Below are 17,801 nucleotides of genomic sequence, written 5' to 3'. Positions count from 1 at the left end.
TGGGGATGAAGAACCACAAGTACATCTGACTTATTTAATAAGTTGAGTGAAAGAATAAAGAAACAAGTAATGGATGAGGGGGTGGGATTAAAGCGCTCTGCCAGCCCATGTCTTATTTAATGCTCACAACCACTCCTGTAGGGTTGCCAGAATCAGCAAGCAACAACACAGAACGTCTAAATTTAAATTGCAGATAACAAAAGAACCATATTTTATTATAAACGTGTTTCAGACATTTATACCCAAAAAATGACTCATCTGAAAGCCAAATTTGACTAGATGCCATGTATTTTATCTGGTAACCACTACCCTCTGGGCAAGTATGATGTCCCTCTTTCACTAGTATAAGAAAGGAAACAGGTTGAGAGAAATGAAGTAACTTGCTCATGGTCTTGTAATAAGTGGTGAAGCCACAAGTCCAAAGACAATAGTACTGTTTTTTCCAACTTATGAAAAGTGTCTTAAAGATCAATACAGGTATTTGTTTATCGTTAGGGGACAACTTATAACCACTCTGCCAGTATTTTACTAATTTCAAGCATTCTGGTTCCATGTTCATAATTTTTTTACATATCCTTATCATCGAACTACCTAAGACTTACCAACTAATTTTAAAATGAGATTAATAAAGTATAATTTCTGTACAGAAGTTTACCTTCTAGTTATACAGTTAGAAAATGTTTACATACATTCACCACAAATATAGCCTAGTTACACCTCAAGAATTCCCCTGTGCCCAAATCAATCCACTTCCCACATACACTATCAGTGGCAATCACTGGTCTATGTTCTGTCTGTATAGTTTTGCCTTTTCCAAAATATTATTTCTGAGAATTCCATTGTATGGGTATACCAAGTGGGTTAAAAAATTTCATTTGCCAATTGATGGATATTTGAATTGTTCCAGATTTCCATGAATATAAATACAGCCATTAAAAACATTCATATACAGGTTGTTGTAAGTACCTAGTAGTGAGATTATTTGTTCAAATGGTGTATATATATTTATTTTATTTTATTTTTTTTATTTTTTTCCTATATGAGAAAGCACTTGGGTTTATCTGAGCTTCTTGATCTGTGGTTTGTCTCTCATCATATTTTGAAAATTCTTAGAGGTCATTTGCTCAAATATTCTCCTGAAGTTTCTTCTCCATCTGTAATGCCAATTATACATATTAGACCATTTGAGATTGTTCCATAGATCTGGAAAATTTTGTTGTTTCACTCTTTGGGAGTGGGAATCAGTTTAGATAATTTCTATTTATCTGTCTCCAAGTTTCCTGATTATTCTTCAGCTATGACAAGTCTACTGATGAGCCCATAGAAGATATTCTTCATGTCTGATCCTATATTTTTTTATTTCAATTTGTCTTACAGTTTCTACTTCTCTGCTGAAATCTGTTCACACATATTATCCATATTTTCAACTAATTCTTCAACATGTTAATGAGAGTTAAGTCTTTATTTGATAGTTCCAATATCTGTATAAGGTTTTGACTGGGTAAAGAGTAGTAAAGCTTGGAAATGAACAAGCCTCTTCTTCTGTCAGGCTAATTGTGTGAGTTTGGTCAATTAGTCAGGAATTGAGCTGGGTTTGGGTTTTGTTGTTGCTATGGTTGCCTTCAATGTACCACAGCTTTCATATCCTCCAGCCTTATTTTGTGCTTTAGGTTAGAATTGAAGGACTTTTCTTAAATGTTGATATTTCATCCTTAGCTTTCAGCTGACCTGCATACCTGCACCATGTGGTTAAGTCTGTGCATTTGCTCACTCCCAGTAGCTGATGGTTGTTACTAGCTGCTTCCTAGGTGGTTAGTGGTGGAGGGGTCAGGGGTTCTTTGTTCTAATGCAGCCTCAGTTTTAAATCGGTCCCTTGTGGCCAGTTCTTGGGAACAGGTCTTTTCTTAGTATTTCTGCCCCTCCTCTCTGTGGCAACCAAACCCTGGCCTGTATTTGCAGCTGGCCCTTCCTGTAGTGAGTGGTAGGAGACCTTTAATGGAATTGGTATAGAATCCTGGGGCTCAGTCAGGACTGTCCCTCTCAAATTTGAGTTTTTTCTTACCTTGTTCCAGCAGCAATGGAGTCAGGATTTCTGTTTCACCCCGTGACTTAGGCCTTTATGCTCCTTATGAGGGAAGGGTATAAGGGGGAGGCAAGCTTTCGTGTCTTTCCTAAAGTGTCAGAAGGTCCCTCCTGCACGCCTCCAAACAAGGGAGGCTCTGAGAGCTCCAGCACCAGCCCCTGGCCCTGCGGGTCTTTCTTTTGAACACCTGGTGAAGGTCTTGGGAAGAGCTTGTGAATGCCTGCAAGCTTCCTTAGAGTCTGAAGCAATCTGGGGTTTTAAAATGCCACTTTAGCCCAGAGTTGGGCTTTAACAATTCATTTTGTTGTTGTTGTTGTTGTTGTTGATTTCCTCTTACCTGCTCATATGCATTCAACACTTCTTCCTCTCATGCTCTGCTACAGGTGAGCCATTCTGTCTGATCTTTCTAGAGGATCTGTCCCTCCTTGAAATTCAGGGTATTTGACTGCTCTGCCACAACTCCAATAAAATGTATGATCTCGCCATTGTTACGCCGACTTCGTGATCCCCAAGGACCACCAGGGAGCCAAGTCCAATGCAATAAACAAAAGAGCCTTTTCCATGCTAGCATGGGCTCTTCCCACTCACGCTGGCAGCATGGTGGAAGAGAGCGCAAATTTCGCCCCGTCCAGGGGTTTTACTCTGGTCGGTGGTGATGTCACTGCCTTGGCTAACCCTGATTGGTTGGGTGAGGGCTAGGGATAACTCAAGTCGGGAGCAAGGTGGAGTCGGGAGCTCATCCTCGCCCTGCCCTGCCCTCTCAGCCATGTATTGACCTTTTGTTTTCGAGGTATCTGCATTATAGGCAGAAGTGAAACTCCTGAGTTCCACTTCTATTTTATTTACTTTATTTTTATTTTATTTACTTTTAAAATATATTTTTATTGATTTCAGAGAGGAAAGGAGAGGGAGAGATAGAAACATCAATGATGAGAATCATCAGTTGGCTGCCTCCTGCACACTCCCTACTGGGGGTCGAGCCCGCAACCAGGGCCCATGACCCAACTGGGAATCAAACCATCACCTCCTGGTTCATAGCAACACCCAACCACTCAGCCACACAGGCTGGACTCCACTTTTATTTTAAAAGGAAAATTTGATCACGTCTGTAAATGTAAAATTAGTATCATGTTTGGTTTTTAAAAAAATATATTTATTGATTTCAGAGAGGGAGGGTGAGATATAGAAACATCAAATGATGAGAAGGAATCATTGATTGGTGGCTTCCTGCACTTCACACACAGGGGATTGAGCCCACAACCCAGCCATGTGCCCTGTCTTGGAATTGAACTATGACCTTCTGGTTCAGAGTCTGACGCTCAACCACTGAGCTATGCGAACTGGACTAGTATTATGTTTAGATGTAGTCTTAAAAACAACTACAGGGAAAATGAAACATTTTTTAGTAAGTAGCTACTGTTGTCTGCCAAAGGCTCTGAGCCAGAGGCCTGTTTAAAAACATAAGTGTTAAATGTGCCAAACTTCCTTTTTTAAGAAGTATGTTTTTATTGATTTAGGGAGAAAGAAACATGGATGAGAAACATTGATTGGCCATCTCCTGCATGCCCCATCCTAGGGATTGAACTGCAACCCAAACAGGTGCTCTGACTGGGAATTGAACCAGCAACCCCTTGGTGCATGGGATGATGCTCAATCCACTGTGACACACCAGCTGGACTTTCCTTGATTTAACAGAAGAAAGGGGGCTGGGGAGACATGAGAGGAAACGACTTTCTCACTGTTTGATTCCATATTATTTAATGTTCCATTTCACTTACCACTTAGTCATTCTTATGTAGGTGTCTCACATCTAAAGTAAAATATATATTTCACTACAGATGCCCCTGACCATAAGAAAATGAGGATAAAGTACAGGAGTGCCCTCTTAACTGTGTGGGACACCTTCCAAGACCCCCAGCTGATGCCTGAGACCATTACAGTACTACATATACTATTTGTCCTATACACACATTCCTCTTTATGTCAAGGAAGCACTTTATGGTGTCTCCTTGGCATATCCCAATTGCCAACATTTTAGGGGCCGTTATGAAATAAAATAAGGGTGACTTGAACACAAGTACTGCAAAACCAGTAGTGGATCTGATAACCAAGACAGCTATTTGACTAATGGGTGTGCACAGCACCGATAGACAAAGGGATTATTCATGTCCCAAGTGGGAAACAGCATGAGGTTTTATCATGCTATTCAGAATGGCATGCTATTTAAAATTTATGAATTGCTTCTATCTGGAATTTTCCATTTAATATTTTTGGACCATGGTTGACTGCAGATAACTGAAATTCTGAAGAAGGGAAAACTACTATATTACAATTGAGCAATTGACTTAGCTCTGAGTTTTGTTTTTTAAGCAGAAATATTTTTAAATATATTTCTATTAGTTTCAGAGAGGAAGGGAGAGGGAGAGATAGAAACATCAATGATGAGAATCATTGGTCGGCTGCCTCCTGCACGTTCCACACTGGAGATTCAGCCTGCCACCTGGGATGTGCCCTCACCAAAAATCACAATATGACCTCCTGGTTCATAGTTCAGTGCTCAACCACCTAGCCATGCTGGCCTGACTAGCTCTGAGTTTTTAAAAATATATATTTTATTGATTTTTTATAGAGAGGAAGGGAGATGGTCAGAAACATCAATGAAAGAAACATCCATCAGCTGCCTCCTGCACCCCCCACACTGGGGATGTGCCTGCAACCAAGGTAAATGCCCTTGACCGGAATTGAACCTGGGGCCTTTCAGCCCGTAGGCTGATGCTCTGTCCACTGAGCCAAACTGGTTTCGACTAGCTCTGAGATTTTGAGTTTTCTCCAGGGTGCCCTTTGAATGGAATACATGAGAAACAGATGAGGGGGGCTGGATTTGGCCCTGATGGAGTTTGCAATCCAGCAAAGGAGCTACACATACAAAACCCCATCATACAAGGAAGAGGTGCTACAGATTAAGATCACACCTAGATGGATGTAAGGGAGAGATGGGAGGAGGAAAGTAATTTTGGAGGTGCAATGAGGGGGAAGAGTATTCATAGGGAAAACACCAGAACAAGAAAGCTTAAGGCAAGTTAAGATATTTGGCTTATGACAAAGAGACATATGTAGATGAAAAAAAGATAAAAGATCAATAGCTATATAAATAAGGATGATAGTATTACTCAATAAATAGTGGGTGCCTACTATTTGTCAGGCATTGTTCTAGGCTTCACAGATACAGTAATAATTTAAAAAAAAAATCCCTGCACTGTGGAGGGTATATTCTAGTATGAGTACTCAGAAAATAAAGAGCACACAGTTAATGGGATGGTGCTTAATGCTATGGGGGTGGGGCCACAGAGGGGGATAGGAAACGTATTTAGTGGGGTGGGCAGTTTACATCATTCAATATGGCAGTGAGGGAAAAGCCTCACTTACAAGAAAATATAGGGAAGGGTAAAACAGATGAAGGGGGTTGAGTGGCTATTGGTTGCAGTTGGGCCATTTTGTATACTTGAAAGGATGTCTTTGGGAGCAATGACCAAGGATAGAACCTGGTAGAAACCAGCAATCTAACACTTATATAATGGTTCGGAATGTGTTTATAAGGAGCTCAAGTAACGTCTACCCATACAACATCACATTGAACCAACTTGATCTGAGGTTTGGGCTTAGTTCATGTAAAGAAATGGACAGCCGAAACCCGTTTGGCTCAGTGGTAGAGCGTCGGTCTGCGGACTGAAAGGTCCCAGGTTCGATTCCGGTCAAGGGCATGTACATTGGTTGAGGGCACGTTCCTGGTAGGGGGTGTGCAAGAGGCAGCTGGTCGATGTTTCTCTCTCATCGACATTTCTAACTCTCTCTCCCTCTCCCTTCCTCTCTGTAAAAAAAAAAAAAAAAAATCAATAAAATATATTTTTTTAAAAATGGACAAAGGAAGCATGCTCTATTGACTCTCATATTAACTCTCTGGACTCCACCCATCTTCTGACTGATGCATGCTATTCCAGTCTTCATGAAACCAAACCAAAGACATCCAAGCTTTGTCTGCTTTATTTCACTACATTACATTAAGCAATAAGGCAAAACAGGAACCTGCCATTCATAAAGATCAAGGAGTGCCCCTCATTCCCAAAAGGGACCAAAAAGGATGTTTCTTCACAAATATACATGACATTTAGCTCATTATGCTTACAAGAACAAAAGAAAACGGTGAAATAATCAAATCACAAATCCAAATTCATTTTGCCTTACGTTTCCAATAGTCTCTAGTGCTAATGACATCTAATTCACCTGCAGTGGTGCACACTGACTGGGCATTAAAAATCTATTCTAATATACAAAAGTAACAAGAATTCTGAATTCACCAGCTGCAGGTGGCGGACCATTTCTACTCACACACAGAATATCAACTTGCACTGAAAACTATTTTGAGGAAACATATCAATGGCTCTGTTATTCTCTAAGTTCATTTGGCTTATTAAAAAAATTCTATGATCAGCCGGGACCGGTTTGGCTCAGTGGATAGAGCATCTGCCTGCGGACTGAAAGGTCCCAGGTTCGATTCCAGTTAAGGGCATGTACCTTGGTTGCGGGCACATCCCCAGTAGGGGGTGTGCAAGAGGCAGCTGATCGATGATTCTCTCTCATCGATGTTTCTAACTCTCTATCCTTCTCTCTTCCTCTCTGTGAAAAATCAATAAAATATATATTTTTTAAAAATTCTATGATCAAGTGTTTTTGTGATTCTGTGTCATGGGGCAGGGGAGGAAGTGATGAGACCCATTACTTCAACCTTATTACTTTTTGAATAAATATCAGCTATACGCCATGAATGTAAAACACACAACTGTGTGTAGTCTATGCAAATGTGTAAACTAAGAAAGCTATTCTCTTTCTTTGCTGGAAAATGGGAGCACTGGCTTCACAGTAGGTTCCAGCAGGTAGTGAAATAAAAATTAATTTGACACTCTGTGGGGGTCACAACAAATTAAACTATTTTTATAGTTTGTACATTTGCTATTAACAACACTTGCCCCAACTTTTAAGAGGCTAAACCTTAATTATTATTGTCATAATATTAGGGATGAGTGTTTTTTCTTACACTGTAGCATATACTAGTATATTACTCTGTGGAATATTGTTTCGTAAAATTGGCTTGACCTTAAAAGTACCACTTAGTGTCTTTTAAGGCTTCCTAAATATAGTTATTGTCCAGGGAGCTGGCAGGACACTTGGTCTTGTCCATATCATTGATTTCTATATCTCATCCTTTTCTGCTAAACTAAAGGCTTGAACTGAAAATAAAACCAAGGTAAACAGAAAATTTCACTTTTTACCAAAGGTCTGCTGGCCATTTGCTAACAATGCATTTACAGAAAATGTGGTACAGCTCGTGGTTTACTGTCTCAAGTTTCATCGTAGAAAACACCACAGAAATTCGGGTTAACAACCCAACTCCAGGATACAGAACGGAAACAGAATGTGTGCTGTTAGGCAAGTGTTCTGGGCTGCTTGCTGAGCTATTTTACAATCCAAATAGTCTTATTTGACTTATCATGTGATGAAAGTCAAACTCAGGAAGGGGAAAGGTTCTTTCTTAATATCCAGTTTGGGATTCAAGAGTTTATAACTATTAATCTCCCCTTGAAATCAATGGAAAGAACATTAGTTCAGATCATGCTTACAATCTAACCTTTATGATGTTTTGTGCATTCCAGAAGTGAACTTGTCCACCAAGTTTTCTTTGGACTCTTTCCAGGTCCCAAATATTCAGAACAATCTATTGGATTAAAGAGGCAGAGCAGAGAAGGGGTAGGGAGACACATAAAGACTGCCTCCCTGTGAAGTATTAATCCCTGGGTATTGTAGCAAAATTTAAAGTGAATAGAATTTGCCAACCCCTTGATGGAACATGTAAGTGCCTTCTTCTCAAATTCTTTTTTTTTTTTTTAAAGTTCCATATTCTACTGGGAAAATTTTTAAAGAGCAACCAATAAATAAGTATCCTATATTCACTAAGAGAGCAAATGAGAGTGCTTAAGACTTTCCAATCATCACAGAACTGAAGGCAATGTGACAATTCCATTTTTCTGTCAAATGGAAATCTATGGCACGGTGGTAGCCATGACGGCAAGTGAGAAGTATGTTAGACTGCTAGGTTATATCTAATGGAATGCAGAAAGCAGTTGGTACACTGAGACCAATGTCGGTTCGTGGCCAACAGGCCTACTTTTTAGTTACCATTTTCAGTTCATCTGTGAGATTACGATCCTGTGCGACGGTATGTCAGAATCTCTCAAGTGGTAAATCTAATGCCACTCCGAGGAACAGCCATCTCTTTTCCTCAGATGGAGCTATGCTGTTGTAGTCAACATGCAGGGTTCGGTGAGGGAGACACAGACTTTCTGGTGTTAACAGAGTAAGAGGAACAGCAGTTGCCCTGTGTTCCTAACGCCTTGCCTATGCCCCACCCTCCTAGGACAGGACTCAGTAGTGTGTGGGTACATTGTTATAAACAGGGCTGATGAAGCAGCGGCTTCCGTGTTTTCGCAGGGATCTGTGGTGACACTGTCCGTTGGGCTCTGCCCACCAGTGAACATTTAAGGAAGGAGTGGGCCCAGGCTGAGCTCCACGTGCTGAGTGAGCCAGATGACTTCCGTGCCCTGGTCACTTTCCTCGATGGGGCGGATGGGCGCTGCCAGGTTTTTAAAATCATGCTTCATCTTAAAGCACACGGTCACTTCGCCCTCCTCACGCTGTGGGGTCACTTTGATGAAAATGCCGACTTTGTTGGCCTTCCTGAACGCAATAATGCTATGGAAGGAAATAAGCACAGCGTTAGGTAGGTCTCAAGTCAGCCAAGCCACTAAGACTTAGTCATTTTATGGCCCTACAGGAAATCTGATGACAAGATAGAACCCCCAGCATGCTATCAGCAATGAAGAGTTTCTTCAGCAAAATGTTGATATCCTTATTTTTTAAGTGTTACAAAAGTAAAATATAATCAAATTCAAATGGTAAAAAGTAAAAGCCTTTCCCCTTATTATTTCCTTCTGCATGAGGGAAAAACTGCAAGCTTTTTAACCAACCAGATATTTTTCTGTATTTATAATTTTCTGCTTTTTTTGACCAACACAAAAGGTTGTTTCTCCCCCCCCCCCCCCCCCCCCCCCGTTTATCAGAAACACTTTTCCATATTGGTATATAAAGATCTTCTCCATTCTCCTTAGTAGTTTCCTAGTATCCTTTTTAAAAAAATGTATGTATTTTATTGATTTTTTACAGAGAGGAAGAGAGATAGTTAGAAACATCGATGAGAGAGTCATTCATCAGCTGCCTCTTGCACACCCCCTACTGGGGATATGCCCGCAACCAAGGTACATGCCTTTGACCAGAATCGAACCCGGGACCCTTCAGTCCCCAAGCCAACGCTCTATCCATTGAGCCAAACAGGTTTTGGCAGTTTCCTAGTATTCTATCCTATATTACCATAATTGTCATACACTGAGATTGTTGTCAACATTCCTATTATAAACAAGGGTGCTTCGAAAGCCCCTTTTTTACGTTCATCTTTGTGTATATGTGGTAATGTTTCTATAGAATAAACAGTGATCATAACTCAGAGTTAAAGAAATTTCTGGAACACCATAAATCAGTGTTTTTGTAAATAACTTCTATAAATTAGGAATTTTCAGAATAGAAAAAATTCTCTCTAGTTGAAGTTTCCATTTCAGTTTTTTCTGATATGCACTTGGAGTTTATGATTTAATAACTTAGCTTTAGCCCTAGCTGGTTTGGCTCAGTGGATAGAGCGTTGGCCTACAGACTGAAGTGTCCTGGGCTCGATTCCATTTAAGGGCACATACCCGGGTTGCTAGCTCAATCCCCAGTAGGAGGCGTGAAGGAGGCAGCCAATCAATGATTCTCTCTCATCATTGATGTTTCTATATCCCTCTCCCTCTCACTTCTTCTCTGAAATCAATAAAAATATATTTTAAAAAATAACTTCAAAAAGTAATTAAACAGAATTTGAGCTACTGCCCAAATGATAGTCACTCTCAGAAAAGTTATTGGAATTAAACATTTACATATTTAAACAGTACTGCATAACTTCAATTTCCAGATATCTAAAAGTCCTATAAAGAACAGTAATGTGAAATATGATTAATTCAATTTTGTTAATCTGTCATGTAATTACTCTGGCTAGAATTTACTACCTCAGATAATGAATAATTTGCACTGGCTTAACAAATTTATGTACCTAATGAATGTAACTTAAGGACCCACATAAAACAAAAGATTAAAGAGAATGCATTTCATATTGTAGTTAATAAAACTTTTGATTTGTATCAGATTCATTTTTTAAATTCAGTTAAAAATAGAAAAAAGAAAAAATCTGTCTTTCTATCCTTACCCCCCCAGGCAAGCACTGCCATCTGGGAAGCTAAAAAAAAAAATTCAGATGTCTGGTGCCCCCCTAAACCTGTTGAAAAGAATCTCTGGAGTGGAGCCCAGGACTCTACAGAACAATGAAACAAAACAGACCACGTGCCCTGGTGCTTTCTCAACTTAACCCATAATCACTGTACTAATCTCACCTTTGCTCTCACTTTATTTTTCCAATCCATCCTACGTCCTCTCTTTTTTCCAATATCTTGCTTTTGATTATTCTGATTATTCTGTTACAAAACCTTAAATGTTCCCTGTGCCAGTCTATTAGCCACTGCTTCTCAGCTCCAGGCCCACCTTCTACGTCTTGGTTTGTGACCCAGGACTCTGCTAACCACATTTCGGCTCTGTAAGCTGGCTCCCTGTCAGGTTCCCGTTAGGGGGACTCTAAAGAGAGACTAGAGCCTGCGGGAAGGAGGGGCTTGCTCCTCTCTGAGAGCTTGCTGTTTGTGTGCGGTTCCCGTGGGCATCACTCCATGAACGCTCCGTCACCCAGAAAGTGTCAAGAGCCAGCTAGTGTTCCAACTCTTGCATAACCAGCTGCATCGTGCAGGCCTCTGCTGCCACCAAGATGCCAGCTCCTGTAAAGTGTGTCCCCTCTCACTGCCCACAGGTCTGAATTTCTGCTCCACCAGGGCCTTCCTTCAAGTTTCTACGTTTTAACAATTTTAACCATTTCCCTGTGTTCCCTCAGCCCTGGGGTGGTAGCTCTTTCATAAAATTGCCATCTCTGGGATACTTCAGAGTTATTTTAACCTTTGAAGTTACCCAGTTAACAATTCTTTATATTAAATCCTCTCTGTTCAAATAACTGATATGATTTCTGTCTTCAGACTGGATGCTGATGATGCATTCCCTATCCTGGAAAAGGTTTGGTCTTTCCCTTTTCAGTTATTAGGTCTGAGAGAATTATATCTATTAATTACTCTAAGAGAGTGAGGGTAGGAGTGGACAAATCCAGGGATAAATCTACAGGGATAGTAGTGTATTCTGTTAGCAACCTGTATTCTGTCCACAACCATTATACATGCACTTGAAATGTTTTTAACATGGGAAAATGTATTTATGTGGGGGGGAAAAAACAAAGATTAAAACAACGTGCTTACAGAATGATACCAATGATGAAAGGACAAACACCAAAATGTATATGATGCTTATCTCTGGTGGTTAGATTTTATTTTCTTCTTCATGGTTGATATGTATTTTCAAAATATCTATAGTAATTATTTTTATAAGAAGAGAAACTTGTTTTTTAAAATGCGGGTAAAATATGTAGGATCTCTAAGTGGGCCTCCTGTATCAGCCAATGTGGGGGGAGGGGTGTCAGAGAAAGATCACTCACTCGGGATCATCCTGAAAGTCCTGGGGCTCTGCCAGCTCGTCGTACTCTGCGGCCGCGTCCTTGCCGGCCAGCACCAGCTCTTTGGGCGGCACCACCACCTGGAAAACGAGAGAGAGGCCTTCCTTAGAAGGAATCTGTGTCGTAGGACATTCATTCAACAGAATACAGCGAAGTATTACAGTGATGTGGACATTTAGAAGTAATTAGCAAGACTCAAGAAACTTAGTGTGATAGCACTTACATGAAGTTTAAAATCACTGTTTAAAAAACAGACATTTCCAGTAAAAATATAAGGACAAAAAATTTCAAGGGAATGATAAAGTCAAGGGAGTGTTTATTTCATTGTGGTTGCATTGGGAAGTTCAAGCGGGAAGGGCGTAGAGGTTTTAATTGTGTGTTTAATATTCTATTTCTTAAGGGGATGGAAGTACATGGATTTTTGCTACATTAGTCTTCAAACTTTATGGTATATCTGAAGCAGTTCATCTTTTCTTTTTTTTAAAGGAACACATAAAGGAGAAACACTGGTTGAAACAGTATTTTCTGAAACGGGGATGTTGGGTATGTTTATGGTCATGGAAAACAAGCATTCTTCAGACTTATCCTTCTGTTGTAACTAGGTTTCAACTTTGCTATGTCAGAGGTTAACAAGGTAACATCAACCACATTTCTAATTATGGATACAAATGTGGCTGAGGAGTGTAAAGAGAAAGAAATAGAGCAAATTCACCAGCTGGGTATATGCATAGGCAGTTATTTCTGTTTCTACCATTACTGGAACAGCTTAGTGTTATTTAACAAAAAGAAAAAGAAACAAGGAGGGAGGTGTGTCATCTCTCTTTGGGAATAATGCTAGCAAGAGAAATAATAAGTCCTCCACTTAAGAACTAAAAGGAAGAAAGCTCTCATACATAAAGCACAGGAAGGAAAAAAGGGATAGGATCAAGACATTCCCTACTAAGAAGGATTATTTGAATAACAGCTAATTACAGACAGAGATATCCTTTCTACCAATCTCTATTAATAAATATCACGCTGAATTATGAGTCAGTAATAGATCGTCTACAGAGAAAGGTCTTGATCTAAAATACCAAGTACTAGATGAATCACCAAATAGCAAAATGGAGAAAGGCCACATTTCATTTACTCACCTAACACTGAGAGTCAAAAATCACCTGTTTTAATATTTATTTAGTGCTATGCATTCTCTATATAAGCAGAACGCATCTAGAGGAGGCATACTAACTTTTAAAGGAGATGCCAACTCCTGTGAGTCTTGCAGAATGAGCATTCATTACACTGAAGGAGTGGTGTGGGCATGTATGCCAGGGGAGAGGGGCAGGAGAGGCATTCTAGATAAAACAAACAGCATATGCAATTCTCCAGGGTGGAAGTTCACAAGCCATGAGATTTGCCTGGATCTCAACCATAAATATGTGTAATTTGGAGAATGCTAGATTTGGAGATCTGGCGTAAAATCATCTGAAGAACAGAGAGAGGTGAGGACATTAAGAACAGAAAGAAGTAAGGACATTAAGGAGCTCTTCTGCTATGTCAAGGAATTTGAATTTCATCTCAGAGTCAGAGAAATAGCAAGTAATCAGCATGTCATGATCAAAATCAGATTTTGGAAAGATCACCCTGGTGACAAGACAGAAGGTGGACTGGAATGGAGGCGAGGTGGACTGAAAACAGTGAGGTCAGTTAGGAAACTACTACAGTCCAGGTAAGAAAAGATGAATCTTTCAAACAGGGCAGCGGCAGTGTCTGCAGAGAAAGTAAAACCTTCGGAGGTAGAATCAGAAGAACCGATGACACCTTGGATATAGAAATGAGAGACAGTACAGAGTCCTGTAAGCCAGGTCAAATGAGGTCATTCCAGGAAAAATCAGGGTCAGAACAAGGCAAAATGCTCCCACCTTAGCAGTGCTGTTGACATTATCAGGGTCCCCTTCGTCGCATTCCAGCAGTGTCACATGGGTGAGGTTCTCCACTGGATTCGTAAGAGTCAGGAGAACTTGGCTCTCCTGTGAAATAGGAAAAGCATCTTAGACGTGTTCCACTATCGCCACCCAGGTCTACTTTCTTAGCTGCTATAGCAAATATTTCACAAAATCAACTATCTTCCCCAATCAGTTCTGAGAAATAATACCACCCATACCTCTCCATTACTGCATTCTCCAAATGCTCACTCATTCCTACTCTATTATTTATATGTTAGGCCATATACTCTCTAGAGTTATTTCACTGAGGAAATGGGACAGATCAAATAGAAAAGGCAAGTTACTAGATCCAGAAATTCTAAGAAATGTATTTAATCTAAGTGATTATTTAAAGTTTACAACTCATACTCCACTCAGTCCTCCACTTAAGGTCTAAAAGGAAGGAAGCCCTCAAAATAAAATATGGGAGCCACAGACTCATCAAATATAATAATAGAAAAAAATGGCATATCAAGACTGTAAGATTTTTAAGATTTTTGAACCATAGTTTGTCCTTGAGATTAGCAAATAATATTAAAATGAACAGGGACTTTATAAATGTCTTCATGAGCACCATGAAAGGAAAACTAAACTAAAACTAAAGAGGCTAGCTAGTTTGGCTTAGTGGATAGAGGGTCGGCCTGTGAACTGAAGGGTCCCAGGTTCAGGTCCAGCCAAGGGCACATGCTGGGGTTGCAGGCTCGATCCCCAGTAGGGGGCATGCAGGAGGCAGCCAATCAATGAGTGTCTCATTATTGATATTTCTATCTCTCTCCCCCTCTTCCTTCCTCTCTGAAATCGATAAAAATATATTAGAAAAAAGTAAAGAGGCTGCGGCAGAATGTTCTTCAATTCATAATGGGGTGTAAGGGGGAGGAAAGGGCATAGATAAGGGCCTCAAATCTAGATGCTTCCTGTTATCTGCTGCATACGCACACAGATGATGGAAAATAGCTAAAAATGCCTGTGGGGTTCAACGTCTTTCTTTCCCCACCTGCTTCCATCTCTCTGTATGTGCACACTGCTCCTTCTGCATACATTCATAGATGCTATTGTTAAGAACTTTAAAATCTCAATCCCTTTATTATTCCAAACTTTCTTCTCTTTTATCCCTTGCTCACTGTGTCCATGCCAAATACACACAGCCACCCACCCACACATGCACACATCTTCAGTCAAGGAATTCTTTCTTTTCCTGTTAATAAAGCAAAGTACTAACCTTCATGTAGCGAAGATTGGGAATCGACATGATTCTCACTTCTGGGATGTAATTGCTGTGAATGAGTAAAAAAAGCATTAACAGTCACTGGAGTCTCATAAAATTACTTTTTTTTTTTTTTAGATAGTGCAGCAAAAATATGATTTCTTCATGTTAATTATTAGAACATGTCAAATGAAAAGAATTTTAGAGAATCATATCTTCACTATAGTAAGAACCTAAGACATTAGACCAAATTGGTAATGAGTTCTTTCTAAAATCTTTTTTTTTAAATATATTTTATTGATTTTTTACAGAGAGGAAGGGAGAGGGATAGAAAGTTAGAAACATCGATGAGAGAGTAACATCGATCAGCTGTCTCCTGCACACCCCCCACTGGGGATGTGCTCGCAACCCAGGCACAAGCCCTTGACTGGAATTGAACCCGGGACCCTTGAGTCCGCAGGCCGACGCTCTATCCATTGAGCCAAACTGGTCTTGGCTTTCTAAAATCTTATGTACCCTTCTACTTTAGAGCCAATAGTTGTGTGGGTATCATGGAAGATATATATTTTTGAGATTTTATTAGTTCATTTCTATAAATCTAAAAGCTAATTATAGGATCCAAAAATGACTAAATATCATACTGCAGCAGTGTAAAAACACTAGCACACACTTTTATACAGTACTTACTATGTGCCAGTCAATGTTTTAAGTACTTTTCAAATATGAACTCCTGTACCCTTCACTGCAACTGCATGAGCTAGTCATTATTATTACCCCCACTATAAAGACGAAGCAGCTAGGCTTGGTAAGTGGGCAGAATTCAAACCCAGGCAGTCCAGTTCCAGGGTCCTTGCTCTTACCCACTATCTTATGCTGCCTTTCAAAAATAAGACCACAAAATTGTACTCATATGTGTTTATTCTGAACTCAAACTGTCCAGGTTCAAATCCCAGTTCAATATTTATATACCAAAGTATTTCTCTGTCAAGACCCCAGGGCAAGATATTTACCTCTTTTGCTTTGTTTTCTCAATTTTAAAATGAGAAGGATAATACTATCTATGTCTTGAGGTTATTGTGAAGAATACATTAAATAATGTATGTAAAAGTGCCTTGAACAAAGTACTCATAAATGTTAGTAATTGTGAATATTCTATACAATAAAAGGCTAATATGTAAATGGACCAAATGGCAGAATGACCGGTCGCTATGACATGCACTGAGCCCCAGGGGGCAGATGCTCTATGCAGGAGCTTCCCCCTGGTGGTCAGTGCGCTCCCATAGGGGGAGCACCACTCAGCCAGAAGCTAGGCTTACGTTGGTGAGTACAGTGGCAGTGGCGGGAACCTCTCTCGCCTCTATCTGCAGGGAGCAGGCCTAAGTCAGCAGGCAGACATCCCCTAAGGGGTCCCCGACTGTGAGAAGGTACAGGCCAGGCTGAGGGATCCCCCCACCCCGCCCCAGTGTCACGAATGTCATGCACCAGGACACACTAAAAGTGTGTGTGCATGTGGGGCGGGTTAAGGGGAAGTGAACCTTAAAATAGAGGTAATAAGGTATTTTAACTTCAGACTAGATATTTTCTCTGCTGGTCGTCAGATCTCTCTGAGTAACTTAATACAAATTCAAGGGCCCCATTATCAAGGATTTGGATTTAGCATGTGTGACATGCAGTGTGGCCAGAGTACATACATGTATTAAGATTCCCAGGCAAATACTGCCATGATGTCAGAAAAAAAGCATTTTTGCTCAAAGCAAGCTTAAGAAATTAATGCTAGGTACATCCTGCCATTCAGGATTTCTGTAATGTGTGTAATTGTAATTCTTAATTAAGAAATATGTGCAGCCCTAACCGCTTTGGCTCAGTGGATAGAGCGTTAGCCTGTGGACTCAATGGTCCCAGGTTTGATTCTGGTCAAGGACATGTACCTTGGTTGCAGGCACATCCCCAGTAGGGAGTGTAGGCAGCTGACGGATGTTTCTCTCTCATCGATGTTTCTAACTATCTCTCCCTTCCTCTCTGTAAAAAATCAATATATATTTAAAAAGAAAGATGTGCGTACAAAACATCACTTATACCATTTTTATAGTTTTCTTCTTTGCTAACCAATCATGTATTAAATAATAGGAAAATAGAACATATTTTATGGTGATTTACATTTATAAAGCATTTGCAAACATAATAGCTCAAATGATTCTTCTCACAACCCTTTAGAGGGAGGCAGGATTGGTATTCCCATATCAGAGACAAGGGAAATAAGTTTAGACAGAGTAACAGAACCCATACAAGGCCCTTTTAGTGCCTTTCTCCTAACTCACCAGATCAGCACTTCTCAACCTTTTGACTGGCACTGGCTTTTTAATTGCTGCATAATATTCTATAGCACTAGTGTATGTCAATTTAATCAACTATTTCTTTGAGAGTGGTTAATCGGCTTGACACTGAAATTACTTCAAGCTTTTGTCATTAAAATGTTACAATATACATCCTTATAAATGTATCTTTAGATATTGGTACTTTTGTTTCTACAGAATAGATTCCTGAGATGGTACTGCTGGGTTAAAAAGTCTATGTAATTTCATCTTGGTATTCCAGACCATTCTCCAAAAAAGACTAGCAAATTGCCAGCCTGCCATCAATGTAAAAAAATATTCGCCTTAATTCTAAGCACCAGATGCTTTTTTATTTTTTTAGATTTTCTAACAAGTTTCAGCATATTTCCATTTGGTATTGATTGGCCATTGGAATTCC

The 17,801-nt window shown here is 39.9% G+C and overlaps 1 protein-coding gene across 3 annotated transcripts in view; it reads right to left on the bottom strand.

The window, feature by feature from the left end:
- Positions 1-7,175: 7,175 nt before the first annotated feature.
- Positions 7,176-17,801, bottom strand: part of DCTN4 (dynactin subunit 4) — a 34,087-nt gene continuing 23,461 nt past the window's right edge. For all 3 annotated transcript variants that reach the window (XM_036424638.2, XM_036424639.2, XM_045576764.1), the window contains 4 exons: positions 15,066-15,120; positions 13,784-13,891; positions 11,865-11,962; positions 7,176-8,887 (listed from right to left, as the gene is read on the bottom strand). In XM_036424638.2, the coding sequence (XP_036280531.1) occupies positions 8,674-8,887; positions 11,865-11,962; positions 13,784-13,891; positions 15,066-15,120 (475 nt within the window). In that variant the 3' untranslated portion in view covers positions 7,176-8,673. The remainder of the gene's footprint in view (positions 8,888-11,864; positions 11,963-13,783; positions 13,892-15,065; positions 15,121-17,801) is intronic.

The sequence above is a fragment of the Pipistrellus kuhlii genome, unplaced genomic scaffold, assembly GCF_014108245.1.
Source record: "Pipistrellus kuhlii isolate mPipKuh1 unplaced genomic scaffold, mPipKuh1.p scaffold_m20_p_8, whole genome shotgun sequence".
Lineage (NCBI taxonomy): Eukaryota > Metazoa > Chordata > Mammalia > Chiroptera > Vespertilionidae > Pipistrellus > Pipistrellus kuhlii.
Note: the sequence above shows the minus strand (reverse complement) of the source record. Positions and strands in the feature narration are given on the sequence as shown.